Genomic DNA, 14914 nt, shown 5'->3' with positions numbered 1-14914 from the left:
TACCAAGGAGACAAGTCCAGGAGGAGGATTATCTCATTCAGGCAGGATCTGAATAAATCATGAGATCAAGAGGGAGAAGATGACAAGAGAAAAGAAAGGAAAGGTAAGGAAGGCAAGAGGGGAGAGGAAGAGGGAGAGAAAGAAGACAATTCGGGGATGGAAAGAGGAGGGAGAAGGAAAAGGAAGGGAAGGGCAGCTGTGACAGAGGCAACAGCTGTAATAGCAGCAGTGATGTGCCCACGCATCAGATGGTTGAAGCTGCTGTGAGATTTCCCTGGATTAAAATAGTCTATGGCATACACTTGGGGAATACCACCTGGGACCAGTGATCTCTCTCTATAAGGTTGTAGCAAAGACTCTCCAAGTAATAACATAGCTCTGAGTTAAACAATTTTTATTTTATTAAACTTTTATTTTTAGATTTTTGTCTGTAAGTTTGATCTTAAGCCCAGTATAGGACACTTTATGTACTTTACCCCACCGAATTCAGCTGGTTTTCTGGAAGAAAGGGCACATCTACCCTCTAGCCATGGCAGCCTTCTAGTGTAGCCTGAGATGAGCAGGGTCAAAGTGCTATAAGGAGCAGTTTCCTGCTAGGCTGCATCTCCAGGTCCTTCCCTGTGTGGTGTGTCTGTACTCTCTCCTGAGCAAAGGGAAGGTGGTGACAAGCATCCCCATATGTCAGCCTCTGAGTTTGGCGCTAGCTGCTTCTGGAGCCAAAATGGCTTCTGGTACTGGAGTGCCTCCTCCAGGCAGCTAGGTGCTGAGCATGTTACAAGCATGGCCTCACTGGCGGCTCACTGGGCCAGTCTCCCTCTGGAGTGGTAATTAGTCTCATTTCACAGGAGAGATGTTCAAGAACTGGCCCTCCATCCCACGGCCATCAGGTGGGACCACCAGTTCTTTGTGAGTATGGCACTCATGTCCTTGGCCAGGATGGTTAAGGTGAGGTGGAGCTTCTGTTTCTGAGACTCCTCTAAGTACTCTCCCGCATGGATGTTTGTTCCACCTGCTTTTCTCCCCAGCTCCTCTGAGGTCTGAAGACAGGCAGCTAAGTGAGCACAGCCCTCCACTCCACAGGGCTCTGGGTTAGAGGATGGGGTTGCTTAAGGCCTGTGATAAGGATGGAGAATGGAGGCTCCAGAGGTAGAGGAAGGAGGTAACATGGTTAAAAGAATGGATGGTCAGGAAAAGGAAGAATGCTGGTTAGGATATAGAGGAGGGGTGCTACTCAGGAACCCCAGTGCACAAGAAGAAAACTGGGTTCTGGTTTTGTATTTATTAGGTTATACTGATTTGATTTTTTTGTCAGTCGTGAAGTTTGAACTCAGGGCCTGGGTACTTCCTGAGCTCTTTCACTCAGGGCTAGTGCTCTACTACTCTAAGGCACAGCACTACTTCCAGTTTTTTGATGGTTAATTGCAGATAAGAGTCTCATGGCCTTTCCTGCCCAGGCTGGCTTTGATTCTCAGATCTCAGCCTCCTGAGTAGTTAGGATTACAGGTGTGAGCCACCAGCACCTGGCTGATTTGATAGATCTTTTTCTGAAAAAAAAAAACACCTTGTTTTCATGTAATGATTGCAAATTATACCTTTTTAAATCGTTATTGTAAAGGTGATGTACAGAGGGGTTACAGTTATGTTAGTCAGGTAAAGAGTACATTTCTTTTTAGACAATGTCACCTCTTCCCGTGCTCTCTCCCAAAGTTATGCCTTTGTATAGACTTTGATGATACATAGATTTGAAATATTCCATCTGACTTAGACGTTCTTATCACCGTTCTGCCCAACCTTTCTCCTTGTGCTCTTTTAGTTCTGCACACCAGGTTAAACACACAGCTTTTGCCTGCTATATAACTGGTTTGGTTTTTTTTCTGGAATTCTTTGGCTTCTTAGGATGAAGGGTGAAGGTCCTACTTAGTTTCCATCAGTGATGTCCTAGGAGCATGTGGCAGGGGCTGCCGCCATTCCCACGGTCTCTCGGTCTGCACCTGCCCCCTGGGGCAGAGCATCTGTGCTGTACTGCGCTGTATCCACAGGTGGCTGTGCACTCTGTTCAGGGTGACATGGTGGTGAGCCACAGAGCTGAAAATCACCTGCGCTCCTTCAGTCAGCCCAGTGTTCCGTGCCAGTGCCCTCAGCGTTATTCAGTGTGTGTGGCCATTTACCTGGGATGTCAAAGATGAGCCTGTCTGGCATTCAGGGGGTGAGGGTGATGATGCAGATCTATCTTTGTTCCCTGGGTTTCTGGTGCTGGTGATTCTATGATAATAAAGGAAGCTGCTGACTCCACTTTAGAGAGAAGTGTTAGGATGCACATACCAGAGGTGGTCATGTCAGCTTCAGGCCCTTGCCTGGGAGAGGAGCACTGGTAAGCCACTGGGCTTCAGGGAGGAGATAGCTCACCTCCTGTTGTTGCCTGGGGTCAGCCCTGCTGGTCAGTTTAGAAGCAGAATAGGACAGTAGAGGGGGCAGGATCTGCTGTTGAATGGCCTGACATTCGGGCCTTCTCCTGGCTCAGAGCTGGGCTGTATTACTTGCTGCTGCCTTAAATCATGTCTATGCTAAGAGTTCTGGGAAATGCATAGATTCTTCTGTTCTCACTACATTGAGGAATCTTCAGAGACTTGTAATTCCTTGCTTATAATTCTCTGTAAATTAACTTTACTTGCACTACTCAAAACCAAAAGGTATTGTAACCACTGTGTGTTTGTGAGGAGTCTCTGTGCCTCTCCCAGCTTCTCACACATCCTTCTGTTTTGGCCAGCCCAGCAAGCTCAGCAGGGCAACTGCCACAGACCACCTCCTGACCAGAGTCCCTTCCCAGACCTGGCTTCTGTGTTCATGGAGCTTTCCCCTGGGCAGCAGCAATCTGACTCCTTCCTCTCTCGCTTACCTGGGTACACACAGGATTCACACCTGCACAGCCCACCTCTGAACCCTCATGTACAGGAACCTCTGCTACTTGGAGGCCCATTTAGCGTGAGCAGCCTCGATATTTCCTTCCAACGAATAACATGAATATCTTTTTCTCAATATGAACACTGGAACAAGCTACAAACAATAAATAATAAGCTTCAAGACTGTGAATAGGTTTATAAACCTCATTGTATCACACAAAAGCAACCAATTCTCTCTCCCCATCCCCTTTGTGTCTGTAAAAGAGAAAGAGAGAGCAAGAGTGAACAAGAGTGGGAGTGGAGAAAGAGAAAGAAGGTTCTGATTTTTTTCTGTAGACTTTATAGACGGAAAGATCTTTCTAGCATAACAAATATTTAAATCCCAGGAATAAGTATGTATTTAAATTAATCTTTTTTCCCAGTTGTGGGGCTTGAGCTCTAGGCCTGGGTACCCTCAGCTCTTCAGCTCAAGGCTAGTGCTCTACCACTTGAGCCACAGCGCCACTTCTGGCTTTTTTTTTTTTTTTTTGCTTATGTGGTGCTGAGGAATCGAACCCACACCTCATGCATGCAAGGCAAGTACTCTAGCACTGAGCCATCTCTCTAGCCCCTCAAATTAATCTTTATACAAGCAAAATATAAAAATTTTTCTAGTCCTTTGAAAGAATTTGTTAAGGCTGTAAAATAGAGAAAGGGATGGTTTATTAATTCATGAAAACTTGTATATCCTGTAACAGATGTATACTGGAAATGTTATTGTACATAGCTATGCAAAATATAGCGGTTCAGTTCAGACCACTAAGCTTTGCTTGTGTTGCTGCCTCTGGGTATGCCCTCTTAGAGTGCCTATAAATTGAGGATCATGGTTTCTGTGTTAAGTAGTTATTTCATCGAAAGTGTTTAGAGCAAAGCTTGGAATAGATCCAGGATTGCTCTGCTTTTAAAAAGAGCTTTTCTTGCTGGGCGCTGGTGACTCATGCCTGCAATCCTAGCTCCTTAGGAGCCTGAGATCTGAGGATTGCAGTTCAAAGCCAGTCCAGTGTGAAAGTCCCCGAGACTTTCACAGAAAAAGCTGGAAGTGGTGCTGTAGCTTAAATGGTAGATTGCTAGCCTTGAGCAAAAAGGAGCTTAGGGACAGTGCCCAGGCCCAGAGCTCAAGGCCCAGGACTGGGAAAAAGGACTATTTTTATTGTGTATATGCAAAAATGGTTAGCTAAAGCAAACTTTCAAGAAAGAAGTTGGTCGCCTTGAGTGGAGAGAGTGCTGCTGGTTTTGATGTTTGCAATGTTGGCTAGTTGCCACAAGAGGGCAGTGTAAGAAAAGGAAAAGCAGATGGATTTTGTGTTTGAAAAGGCAAGAAGTTTAATATTGTTCAGCCATTTCATGGAGTCAGAGGATCTGGGATGCACTTGGCTTCGATCTTTACTTGATTCTATCTCCTCTGTCACTGTGACATTATCTGGAAAATTTGAGTCCAGTTTTAGAAAAAGACTTTTTTTTGTTGGTTGTGGGGCTTGAACTCTGGGCCTGGGTGCTCCCCTGAGCTCTTCAGTGCTCAAGGCAAACACTCTACCATTTGAGCCATAGTGCCACTTCTGGTTTTCTCATAGTTAATTGGAGATAAGAGTCTCACAGACTTTCCTGCCCAGGCTAGCTTTGAACTGTGATCCTCAGATTTCAGCCTCCTGAGTAGCTAGTATTACCAGCACCTGGCTAGAAAAAGACTTATTAGCTTTTTTTTTGTTTGGATCCGGTCCTGGGGTTTGAACTCTGGGCCTGGGCACTGTCCCTGAGCTCTTCAGCTCAAGGCTAGCACTCTACCACTTGAGCCACAGTGCCACTTCGAGCTTTTTTCTTTTTTGCTTATGTGGTGCTGAGGAATTGAACCCAGGGCCTCATGCATGCAAGGCAAGCACTCTACCACTGAGCCACCTTCCCAACCCTTATTAGCTTTTTATCTGAAGTAAAAATAATGTGCTTTTATTTGTCTTCTCAGTCTCTGTCTTTGCAACAAAGATGCTTTTAAAGCACCATGGTTTTATTTATAAAATTGGAAGGGCAGGCAGGTTTCTCTGTAATGTGATTCCTCTGTCTTTGTCTCTGATTCTTCCTTTCACTTCTTTTGCTCCTTTATTTTCAGAAAACATCACTTATTGTAGACATTTTTTTTAGCATATTTCTGAAAGCATTTACTGAATCCATAAAATGTAAAAGGTGGCAAGCCCACAGTGATTGTTTATAATCCCTTAGTCCTTGTCTGCTCTCTGGCTGGCTCTTGGTTAGGGATGGGTGGGCATTTACTTAGCATCCTGCATATCACATCCTACATGAAGTTTTATTGCTATATAACTCTTTGTTTGGGTGGATGCAAAGCTGCACACAGAACTGGGCAGATGGGTTCTGGGTGCAACGGGGCTGGCTTCCTGATTTGGTCATCAGAATGCCAAGGAGTGTCTACCCGTATCTGCCTCCACAGCCAGCTTGCCTCAGCTCGAGCTGTGTCTAGCAAGCTGACTCCAGGGCAGGCCTGGAAACATAACAGACTTTGTTTATGCTCTGTGTTGGAAAACACATTTGACTTGGAGGGACTCACCTGCTTGGCAGTGAGTCGTTTTGACAACACATACAATCTAATGTCTTGCCAACACCTAAGATTGGGTTCCATTACATTTTATCATTTAAATGAACTTGAGGAACTTAATAAGCTCCAGGACTTAATTCAAGATCATGAACTAAGCATGCTATAAAATTTAATGGTAGCTGAGTGCTGATGGTTCATGCCTATAATCCTAACTACCCAAGAGGCTAAGGTCTGAGGATCGCAGTTCAAAGCCAGCCTTGGGCAGGAAAGTCTAAGACTCTTATCTCCAATTTATCACTAAAAAAGATGGATATGTTATGTGGCTCAAGTGGAAGAGCATCAGACTTGAGTGTGAAGTGCTGACAGACAGTGTCTGTGACCTGAGTCCAAGTTCTGGTACTATCATACACACACACACACACACCACCACCACCACCACCACCACCACCAACAACAACAACAAGAAAGAAACCTTGATGGTAATTATCTTTTATAGGCTTAACATGAAAATTGTAAAAAACATTTTTCTTTGTAAGAATTTGTGTTCCTGGGTCTACACATTTAAATTTATTTATTTATTTACTTACTTATTTACTTGATGGCACTGGGATTAGAAACTCTGGGGCCTGTGTTTTTAAGGAAAGGACTCTACCATTTGAGCCATGCCCCAGCCCTGGTTTTCACATCTTAAAGAACTAATTTGTAACTTAGCATTGACACAATATGTATCCAAAATAATAAATTTGCCCTGAGACAATGAATTCTTGGAACTCTAAATATAGAAGTGAGTAAAAGATCTGATATCTTAAAATTATAGGGCCATTTATTTTTTAAAATCTGATGTATAGTATTGAGCTGGGCGCTGGTAGCTCATACCTGTGATCAAGAGGCTGAGATCTGAAGATCACGGTTCAAAGCTAGCCCAAGCAGGAAAGTTTTTGAGACTCTTATTTCCAATAAACTGCCAATAAGCCGGAGGTGGCATTGTGGCTCAAATGGTAGAGCATTAGCCTTAAGCAAAAGAAGCACAAGGACAGAAACCCAGGACTCGAGTTCAAGCCCCAGGATTGGCATTAAGAATAAAAATACCTCGGAAGTGGCGCTGTAGCTCAAGTGGTACAGCACTCGCCTTGAGCTGAAAAGCTGAGGGACAGCGCCCAGGCCCACAGTTCAAGCCCCACGACCAAAAAAAAAAAAAAAAAAGAATAAAAATATCTGATATGTCTGATAGAGACTTCTAACATCATGTTTGTGTTATTGATTGTAAGCTGCCTTAAATTTCCCAGAACCATCTGCAAATTGTGTCATCTGGGTTTCAGCTGGTGCTTATAAATATTGGCAAGGCACAAGGTTCCTATCTTGGAGAACAATCTTAATGGCCAGTGATGTCCAACCATTTGCTTTCTTAACACTAGTCCTATTTTACTATTTTAGACCTCACCTATGTTTACAAAGAAACAACCAAAATGTCTCCTGAAAGGCTGCCTGCCTTAAGAAAAGGCAGTATACCACAATTCAGATGTACAAAGCAGATAAATTAAGGGTGATTAGTGGCAGTACAAAAGGATTCTTTGATTTACAGCAGGATGGTTGGAAGGGTTCCTTTGAACAGGATCTCCCCCAGAGAGCTGAAGTGTTTTGCAGATCACTCAAACCACTTGACATCCAGACTGGGGGACAGAGAAACTTGGAATTTAAGTGTGGAAAGCCATCATTAGGTGAAGATTAGTACAATATGACTATAGAGATTCTCTGTGATTTAAATAATAGAAAAAATATCATTTCTACAGTGTAGCTGCTATGCGTCAGAAGTCTTTTGCAACTCTTGTTTCTATGTTGCTTTATATCTATTGTAATCCTGCTAATAATCTTATAAAAAGAGACTGTGGCCATTTCATAAATGGGAGTACTGAGGCTCTGGGGACCATTTTACCCAAAGCCATGAGCTTTGTCTGCTAGGGTTTCCCACACTGTGCCTTGCGAAGCTGCCCTCCCCATGAGTGTCTGACTGGATGTCTGTCTGTGTGAGGCTCGGTCTGATGTTCCTTGCTGGCTTTTTTACTTAATGCCAGCATTTATGAATGGAGGTGAACTTTGTCTCTCCTGTGGATAACAGACTGCGCTGGACCGTGATCATGACGCTGCTCATGACCTCAGTGAAGGCCCAGGCAAATGGCACACACAAGCTGAGGTCTGGCATGGGGATGGGGAGGGAGTCATGAAGCGAGCCCATGGCAGAGCAGGGTCATTGGGCAGCTGGATGCTGACTTACCAGGTCTGGCCACAGAAGGTCTGGCAGGAATGACCTGGGGCCAGGGCCCTGCACAAACTAGGCAGGTACTCTACCCCTAAGACATACCTGCAACCCTTTTTGCTTTAGCTACTTTTCAAATGTGGTCTTAACATTTATACCTGGACTGGTTTCCCACATAGCTGGGATGACAGGCACAGGCCCCTATACCCAGCTTTTATTGTTTGAGATGGAATCTCAGGAGCTTTTGGTTTGGACTAGCCTTCAGCTACATTCCTTCCTATCCCAGCCTCTGGGGGAATAGGATTAAAGGCATGACCCTCTGCTCCTGCTCCTGGCAGGAGATTTGGCCTTGGGTGACCAGATATGTTTTACTAACCCAAGTCTTATGTGTTACCCAAGCAATACTGCATTTGTGTTGTGTGTCCCCAGCCTCTGTCCCCATCACTGAAGTCTCTCTGGAAATGCAGGGTTAGGGCCTACGGTCACTCTTGTTGAGGGTTTCCTCAGAAGCAGACCTGGGACAGGGCTCTGTCTGCAAGTGGTGTTTGGAGTTTGGCAGGGAGTGGGGGAGTGAGGGAAGGAAGGGCTGAAGTGTGTTGGTGTGAGGGTTTCCTCTGGGGGCCACTGGACTCACTCCTGCAGGGGCCTGCAAGAAATGAGTGAGGTGAGAGAGCTGGGTATGTCTCAGAACTTGGTGCCTGTGTGGAGGAGGAAGCCATGAACCGAGTGGCACTGCCCTGGGCAGAGTGACAAGACAGATGCTGGAGGTAACTGCAGACGTTACACCGTAAGCGCAAATCTCCAGACATTATGGTGCCTGCCAGTGGGTGAGGAATTGAGCCTTCAGGCAGAGCTCTGGCAGCATCTTCTAAACCCTCCTTCGCATCTTGAAGGCATTTAGTTTTTAAATCTTTACCTCCCAAACGGAAACTCCTCAGGATAAATCACCAGCTTATGCAGAACAGAATCTTCCCTTACTACTGTCTTTATTCCCTGATTAGGTGCTGGTAGCTTTCTTTTATCTCAGTGTCACAGATACCATTTTCCCTATGTAATAAATGTAGGCTTAAAAGATACTGCAGTAAGTCCCAACATGGCGGTGTGCTCCTATAATCCCAGGTACTCAGGACACAAAGGTAGCAGGATCACAACTTGAGGAAAAATAATTTAAGACCCTGCTGTAAAACAAACTAACAGCAAAAGTATAGGGATGGGGCTCAGTGGTAGAACTCTTGCCTGGCAAGTGTGACACTCTGAGTTTGATCTCCAGTACTGCAAATAGATACTGTAGTGTTATATCAGCAACAGACACTTTGAGCAACAGGCAGAGGCAGGCATTAAACATATCTCCAGCGGCTTAGGCTTGAAATTCCAATCTATGGATCTGATTAGATGTCAGCATGGACACAAGAAGAGTGCTTGCTCATATTTACAGCGTCCATCCTGCTCACATTTATCCTTTCAAGCTATGTGCTCAGCAACATGCATGAAGTCGGCTAATTGCATGTGACTTTATTTGGTAATTTCTTCCTAAGCCCCTTCAAAGTCCTGCCCAGGGTTCCTATGTAAGCAAGACCAAGAACCCATGAATTACAAAGGCAGTGACTAGTATCTAGCTAGATAGTCCTTTTGCATTTTACTTTGCCAAACCCTAAGCTGCCTAAGTTGCATGGATCATGCCAGCAGTCATAATTAATGATGCCTCTCTCAAGTTTTAACATAGAACTTCACACCGCAAAGTATGTATTAGGCACAGAGAATTCTTTCTGAAGGGTTCAGGTGATAGGGAAATAAAATTGTCTAGCAGGAGCCTCTAGGGAACGTCCTATGCTAGAGACTTTGTGAAAAGCCTGTGATGTGTCATAATCTAATTTATGGTTTTTAATAGAATTTGAAAATTATTCAGAGGTGCTTAGCTTACTGAGTATTGATGTTTCAGTTCTGGAAATGTTTTCCAGAGTGAATTTATTTACTGGAAAATTTATTAGCAGAGTCCTTTTAAGTTTTCCCTGATCTTTTTTTTTCCTTTTCTGAAATATTATTGATTTTATTTTCCTGGACATAATTTTTTTGTGGTAGTATCTGTGTAGAAGCAATTTGCCATGGTTTGAAGAACTGGATACTTGTGGGCATTCGTCTTAGTAATATGATTATAGAGCCACAAACTTGATCTTAATAACACTTGCCTGTTTCCATGTATTAGGTGCATGAAAAGAAAACTGCCTTCTAACTCAGGTTTTCTCGAGTGTAGCTCGGATGCCTTGGGATGCCTCCCAAAATTAATATCCAGGTGGCTTCTTATACCATTTGACCCTAGTTAGGATTATATCCAGACATTAAAACCAATATTGCATGTTGAAAAGAAACTAGTTTTTTAGTTCTTATTCAGAACTTTTTTTTTTTTTTTTTTTGGTCCGGTTGTGGGGCCTGAACTCTGGGCCTGAGCAATGTCCCTCAGCTCTTCAGCTCAAGGCTAGTGCTCTACCACTTGAGCCACAGCGCCACTTCCGGCTTTTTTCTTTTTGCTTATGTGGTGCTGAGGAATGGAACCCAGGGCCTCAGGCATGCAAGGCAAGCGCTCTACCACTGAGCCAACTTCCCAGCCCTTTATTCAGAACTTTTAAATCTTCAACTCATGACGTTTTATAAATGAGCCACACTATCCTTCATCAGGTGCCGCTTTTACTCTTCCTTGGCTGTAGGCGGCAGTATGATACAAGAAGTCTGGAATCTAGACTGGCACTGTTTATTTACTGTGTGAGCAGGGGCTGTCTGAATGCACTCAGACCCTCAGTGTTCTCATTTCTTTCACATGGGTGCAGTGGCGGCCCTATTCCATTTCCTTGAATATTGTAACTGTTTCCTCTGTAACTAAAATAATGAGTTCATCTTTGCTAGGTGTTTCCCCTCTACTCAGAACAGTTGGTAAGTCCTTCTGTGAAATGATGACAAGGTTTTTGTTAGCAGCTGTCACAAGATCCCCAAGCTAGAAACAACACAAATGGCCACCAGTAGGAGAATGGCTAAGCCATAGTCTCATGGAAAATCCACTGACCAAACAGGAATGTGGTTGGTGACTCTGTGTATGTGTTTTGTGTGTGTGTGTGTGTGTGTGTGTGTGTGTGTGTGTGTGTGTGTGTGTGTGTGTGTGTGTGTATGAGAGAGAGATAGAGAGAGACAGAGAGAGACAAAGACAGAGACAGAGAGAGACAGACAGAGAGAGTGAGCGGGTATGCTGGGGGCTTGAACTCAAGCCTTGTGCTTTTATTTTGCTTTTTTTTTTTTTGCTCAAGGCTGCTGCTCTACTATTTGAGCCACACCTCCATTTCCCACTCTTTGCTGGTTAATTGGAGGTAAGAGTCTCTTGGATTTGTCTGTTAGGGCTGGCTTTGAACTGTCATCTTCAGATCTTAGCTTTCTGAGTTGCTAGTTGCTAGGATTACAAGCGTGAGCAACTGTTGTAAGAGTGAGCACCAAAAAAAATCTTGAGCAAAAAAGCTAAGGGACAGCACCCAGGTCCTGAGTTCAAACCCTAGTATCAAAAAAAAGTTCTAAGTTCTATGGCAGTGATTATACCAGTTCTGTATATTTTCCCAAACAAGGTTGAATTGTGTAATTCAATGGAATATATATATTTTTTTGTACAAATCAAACCCAGAAGAAAAGACAGAGCCCATGGATCCAGTACATGTTTAATTTTCTAATGAGTGGTTTTTGGGGATTCTCAGGATGCAGTGACCATCTGTACCCTGGGGATCGGGACGGCCTTTGGAGAGTCCATTCTGGACAACACGCCCCGCCATGCAACCATCGTTACCCGGGAGAGCAGTGAGCTGCTGCGCATCGAGCAGAAGGACTTCAAGGCACTATGGGAGGTGAGCCCCGAGGCTTCCTTGTCAATTAATGCAGTTTCCCACCAGAAAGGGAGCTGCCAGTGGATAATGACATTACAGGCAAGCCTTAATGCATTCTCTTCTGAGCTGGGAGATGGAATTTCATTTTCACAACTTGTTTTTGAACTGAGTGAGTGAAAAAGCCATTTTGACATCCAACATTGTTTTCTTTTAATTTAGTGCATGCTCAATTTTCTGTCGTTTGACATACCTTATAATTATTTCTTGAATGACCATAAGAGTGTTTTATGTCTTTCTCCCACTTACTCTGCGGATGTATTCTTAACCAGGGAACAAAATACTTTGACATTTTCCCGTTGCATTTTCAAAATCATTATTGACGTGTTCCTTGAGAAAGTGGAATGAAAGGGGTTCACATCTGCTGCTTCATTTAAAGGCTTTTAAAAAACTCCCTGTTCTAAGTAAGATATGGGAAATGGAGGTGCCTAGAGATGTCTGGTTCCTTGCCAACTTCAGGCGGCATGGATGGATCAGCAGTGGGTGGATGAGACTGGTCGAGGCATACCTGTGCCCTGGAGGGCCACTGCACACATTCACAAGAAGTATGAGGAAGAAATCATCTTAGTCTTGGCAAATGGAGCACTTATAAAAGCCCAGCCAAGCCTTGCATCTTTTATGCTCCTTCCTCTTTAGTTCTTTCAACGTCTGATTTTGACCCGTGCTCACTCCTTGTCTTTGTCCTGGGCACTCGGTATGCCCCCAAAGTAAGCCCATGTGGCTGGCAGGCTCTGCTACTTGTCCCAGTGTGGCTAAGATTTTTAAAAGTTGATCTAAAAAGAATTTTTGTGTAATCAAATCGTTTCCTCCAGAGCCAAACAAGTGACAGACGTCTCAGGGAGTCAACAAGCGGGTGGATGAGTGGGATTCCACCTTACAAGGCGGGCCGAGCCTCGGAAGGCCTGACTGGTGAAACCTGTGACTTTTGTTCTTGGCAGTAGTGAATAAATTGCAGGGTTACTTGTTTGAAATGCTTCTTTCAGAAAATATTAAAGAGCTCCAACTGCTCGGTAAAGTTCAGAGACAAAGCTGGTTTTAGGAAGGAAAAGCAGAAGTCAGTTTGCATGAGGTGTGGGAAGAGGGGTTCTGTCAATTAAAAGGGACCAGGCTTGAAGCAAATAAGCCTTTATTAAAATTTTTTTTGGATCTTTCATGTTAGAAGATAAACTGAGAAGTCTTTTTCAAAAAGGGAATTTGGAAACCTGGTTTCAGAACAACACTGATCCCTACCTGTGATGTGTCATGATGGTCACTTTGTCCGGGGTGGCTTACTCAAATTGCCGACAGAGGGCAGTGGGGGAGATATCAAAACCTTTATTTTAATTAGGAGTCTTCAGCGCTGCGAGGAAGTTCTTGAGAAGTTGCTGCCTGGGAACATTTAAACAAATCTATGAAAAAAAAATTTTCAAGCAAAATAAAGAGAAGAATATAATGAGCTCCTGTTCATCCCTGCTTCATTCGGCAATTGGAACACACAGACATGTTGGCTACATCTGTGGGGTTTTTTTTCTGAACTACTTCAGTGTAAATGGCAGCGTCCTACATGTGTCCTGGATGTTCAGCAGGTGTCTCAGAAAACCAGTGTCCGGCCATATCCCTATACCAACATCATTGAACCTACCAACATGGGAACATCTAATACCAGCTTCTGTTTCATATTTGCCCATCTGTTTCCAAAGTACCTTGTGTGTGTGTGTGTGTGTGTGTGTGTGTGTGTGTGTGTGTGTGTGTGTGCATGCTGCATGTACACACACATGCACACACATGGTCATGTGTGCATGCATATGCGTGTGCATGCGTGCGTGCATGCGCACATACGGAGTTCAAACTCAGAGACTTGCATTCTCTCATAGCTTCTTTTGTTCAAGGCTGGGGCTCTACCACTTGAGCCACAGCTCTACTTCTGGTTTTTTGGTGGTTAATTGGAGATAAAAGTCTCACAGATTTTCCTGCCCACCAGAAAGTATTTTTTTGTGGCTGATTTTTAAAATCTGGCTCCAAAACAAATAAACAACAACAACAAAAAGCCCACATATAACATTTGGTCATCTGACCTTTTGCTGTCCTTCTATTTGTATCCTCTCTCTTTTCTGTTTTCTTTCACTCCCTTTCCTTACTTCCTCTTAGCATTATTTCTCCCAAATTCAAGATTAGTCAGATTATTTTCTCATTCTCTTTTATACTGCTACTTCAGGTTTCCTACAAATAGAGGTTAAGGATACAAACTTAGGTCAAGTCAAACATTTATGGCGAGAAGATGGTGAGGAGGTTGTTGAGTTTATCAGGAGATTTATGTCTGCCAGCTCACTAAGGGTGAGGCTAAACTCCATACTGTAGGTAGTCTTATTTCTACTGCTTCCACTATTAAATAGTGGGTACCTTGGTGATGAAGGCTGTCCTTGCTTCCTCACAGCTTTTCATGTGATTTGCAGTTCTGCAGGTTCAGTGCCTCATCTGCAAGTTCACAGCATGGCTTCTGATCTCTCCTGCCAGAGACTCAGGTGTGTGGGGACAAGATGCAGAGAGTCATTTAGAGTTGAAAAGGATGGATGAAACTTTTAGCCTGACTAAACTGGAATCTCCTCATAAGAGATTTTATATAGTCAGACGCTTCATTTGTGAAATAAAGAGCGTGAGAGCTAGATGCATGTCTTTAAAGTAAAATTCAATAAACACTATCACCTAGCCGTCTGTTAATGAGAACTGTACTAAGAAGCATGCTTGTCCATAGGCAGAACATGATAATTGCAAGAAAGTTGTAAAGTTCTAAAGTACCTTATGAAAAACAAAGATTAGATGATGTTTATTTTAACGCTTAGTTATTCAACAAATGCCGAGAACCACCTGTGTGTCAGGCAGCCATGAACAAGATTGGCTGAATTCTGTCCTCAGGTCAGGGCCCTCTACTTTCCTGGGAGGAGACAAATCAATAATATTATTTCATACTAAAATACTATCAGTAAATAAACTTGTATTCTTTGAATACTGGTGGCTATTGATGGCATATATATGTATATATATATATATATATATATATATATATAATTAACTGTAAAGAAAATATTTGCTAACCAGAACCTAGATTATATCAAATAATAGGGTTTATAGTTCAAGCATCTATTGTGCTAGTAAGTGAGATCTCTTAGTAAAATTAAAAGCCAAACTCTTACTGTTACCTGAAAGCTAAAATCTGTTAGCCTTGTACCAGAAGGGAAGGGCTCTGTAGGGAAGGATCCAGTAGCTTCTGGATAGGGTTCAGTAGCTTCTG

The 14914-nt window shown here is 43.4% G+C and overlaps 1 protein-coding gene across 2 annotated transcripts in view; it reads left to right on the top strand.

The window, feature by feature from the left end:
- The window catches only part of Rapgef4 (Rap guanine nucleotide exchange factor 4), a 306154-nt gene that overhangs the window by 56672 nt on the left and 234568 nt on the right, over nucleotides 1-14914 (top strand). For both annotated transcript variants that reach the window (XM_070020789.1, XM_070020798.1), the window contains exon 4: nucleotides 11464-11610. In XM_070020789.1, coding sequence (XP_069876890.1) covers nucleotides 11464-11610 — 147 coding nt within the window. The remainder of the gene's footprint in view (nucleotides 1-11463; nucleotides 11611-14914) is intronic.

The sequence above is a fragment of the Dipodomys merriami genome, unplaced genomic scaffold (assembly GCF_024711535.1).
Source record: "Dipodomys merriami isolate MVZ:Mamm:240054 unplaced genomic scaffold, mDipMer1.0.p SCAF_1, whole genome shotgun sequence".
NCBI lineage: Eukaryota > Metazoa > Chordata > Mammalia > Rodentia > Heteromyidae > Dipodomys > Dipodomys merriami.
Note: the sequence above shows the minus strand (reverse complement) of the source record. Positions and strands in the feature narration are given on the sequence as shown.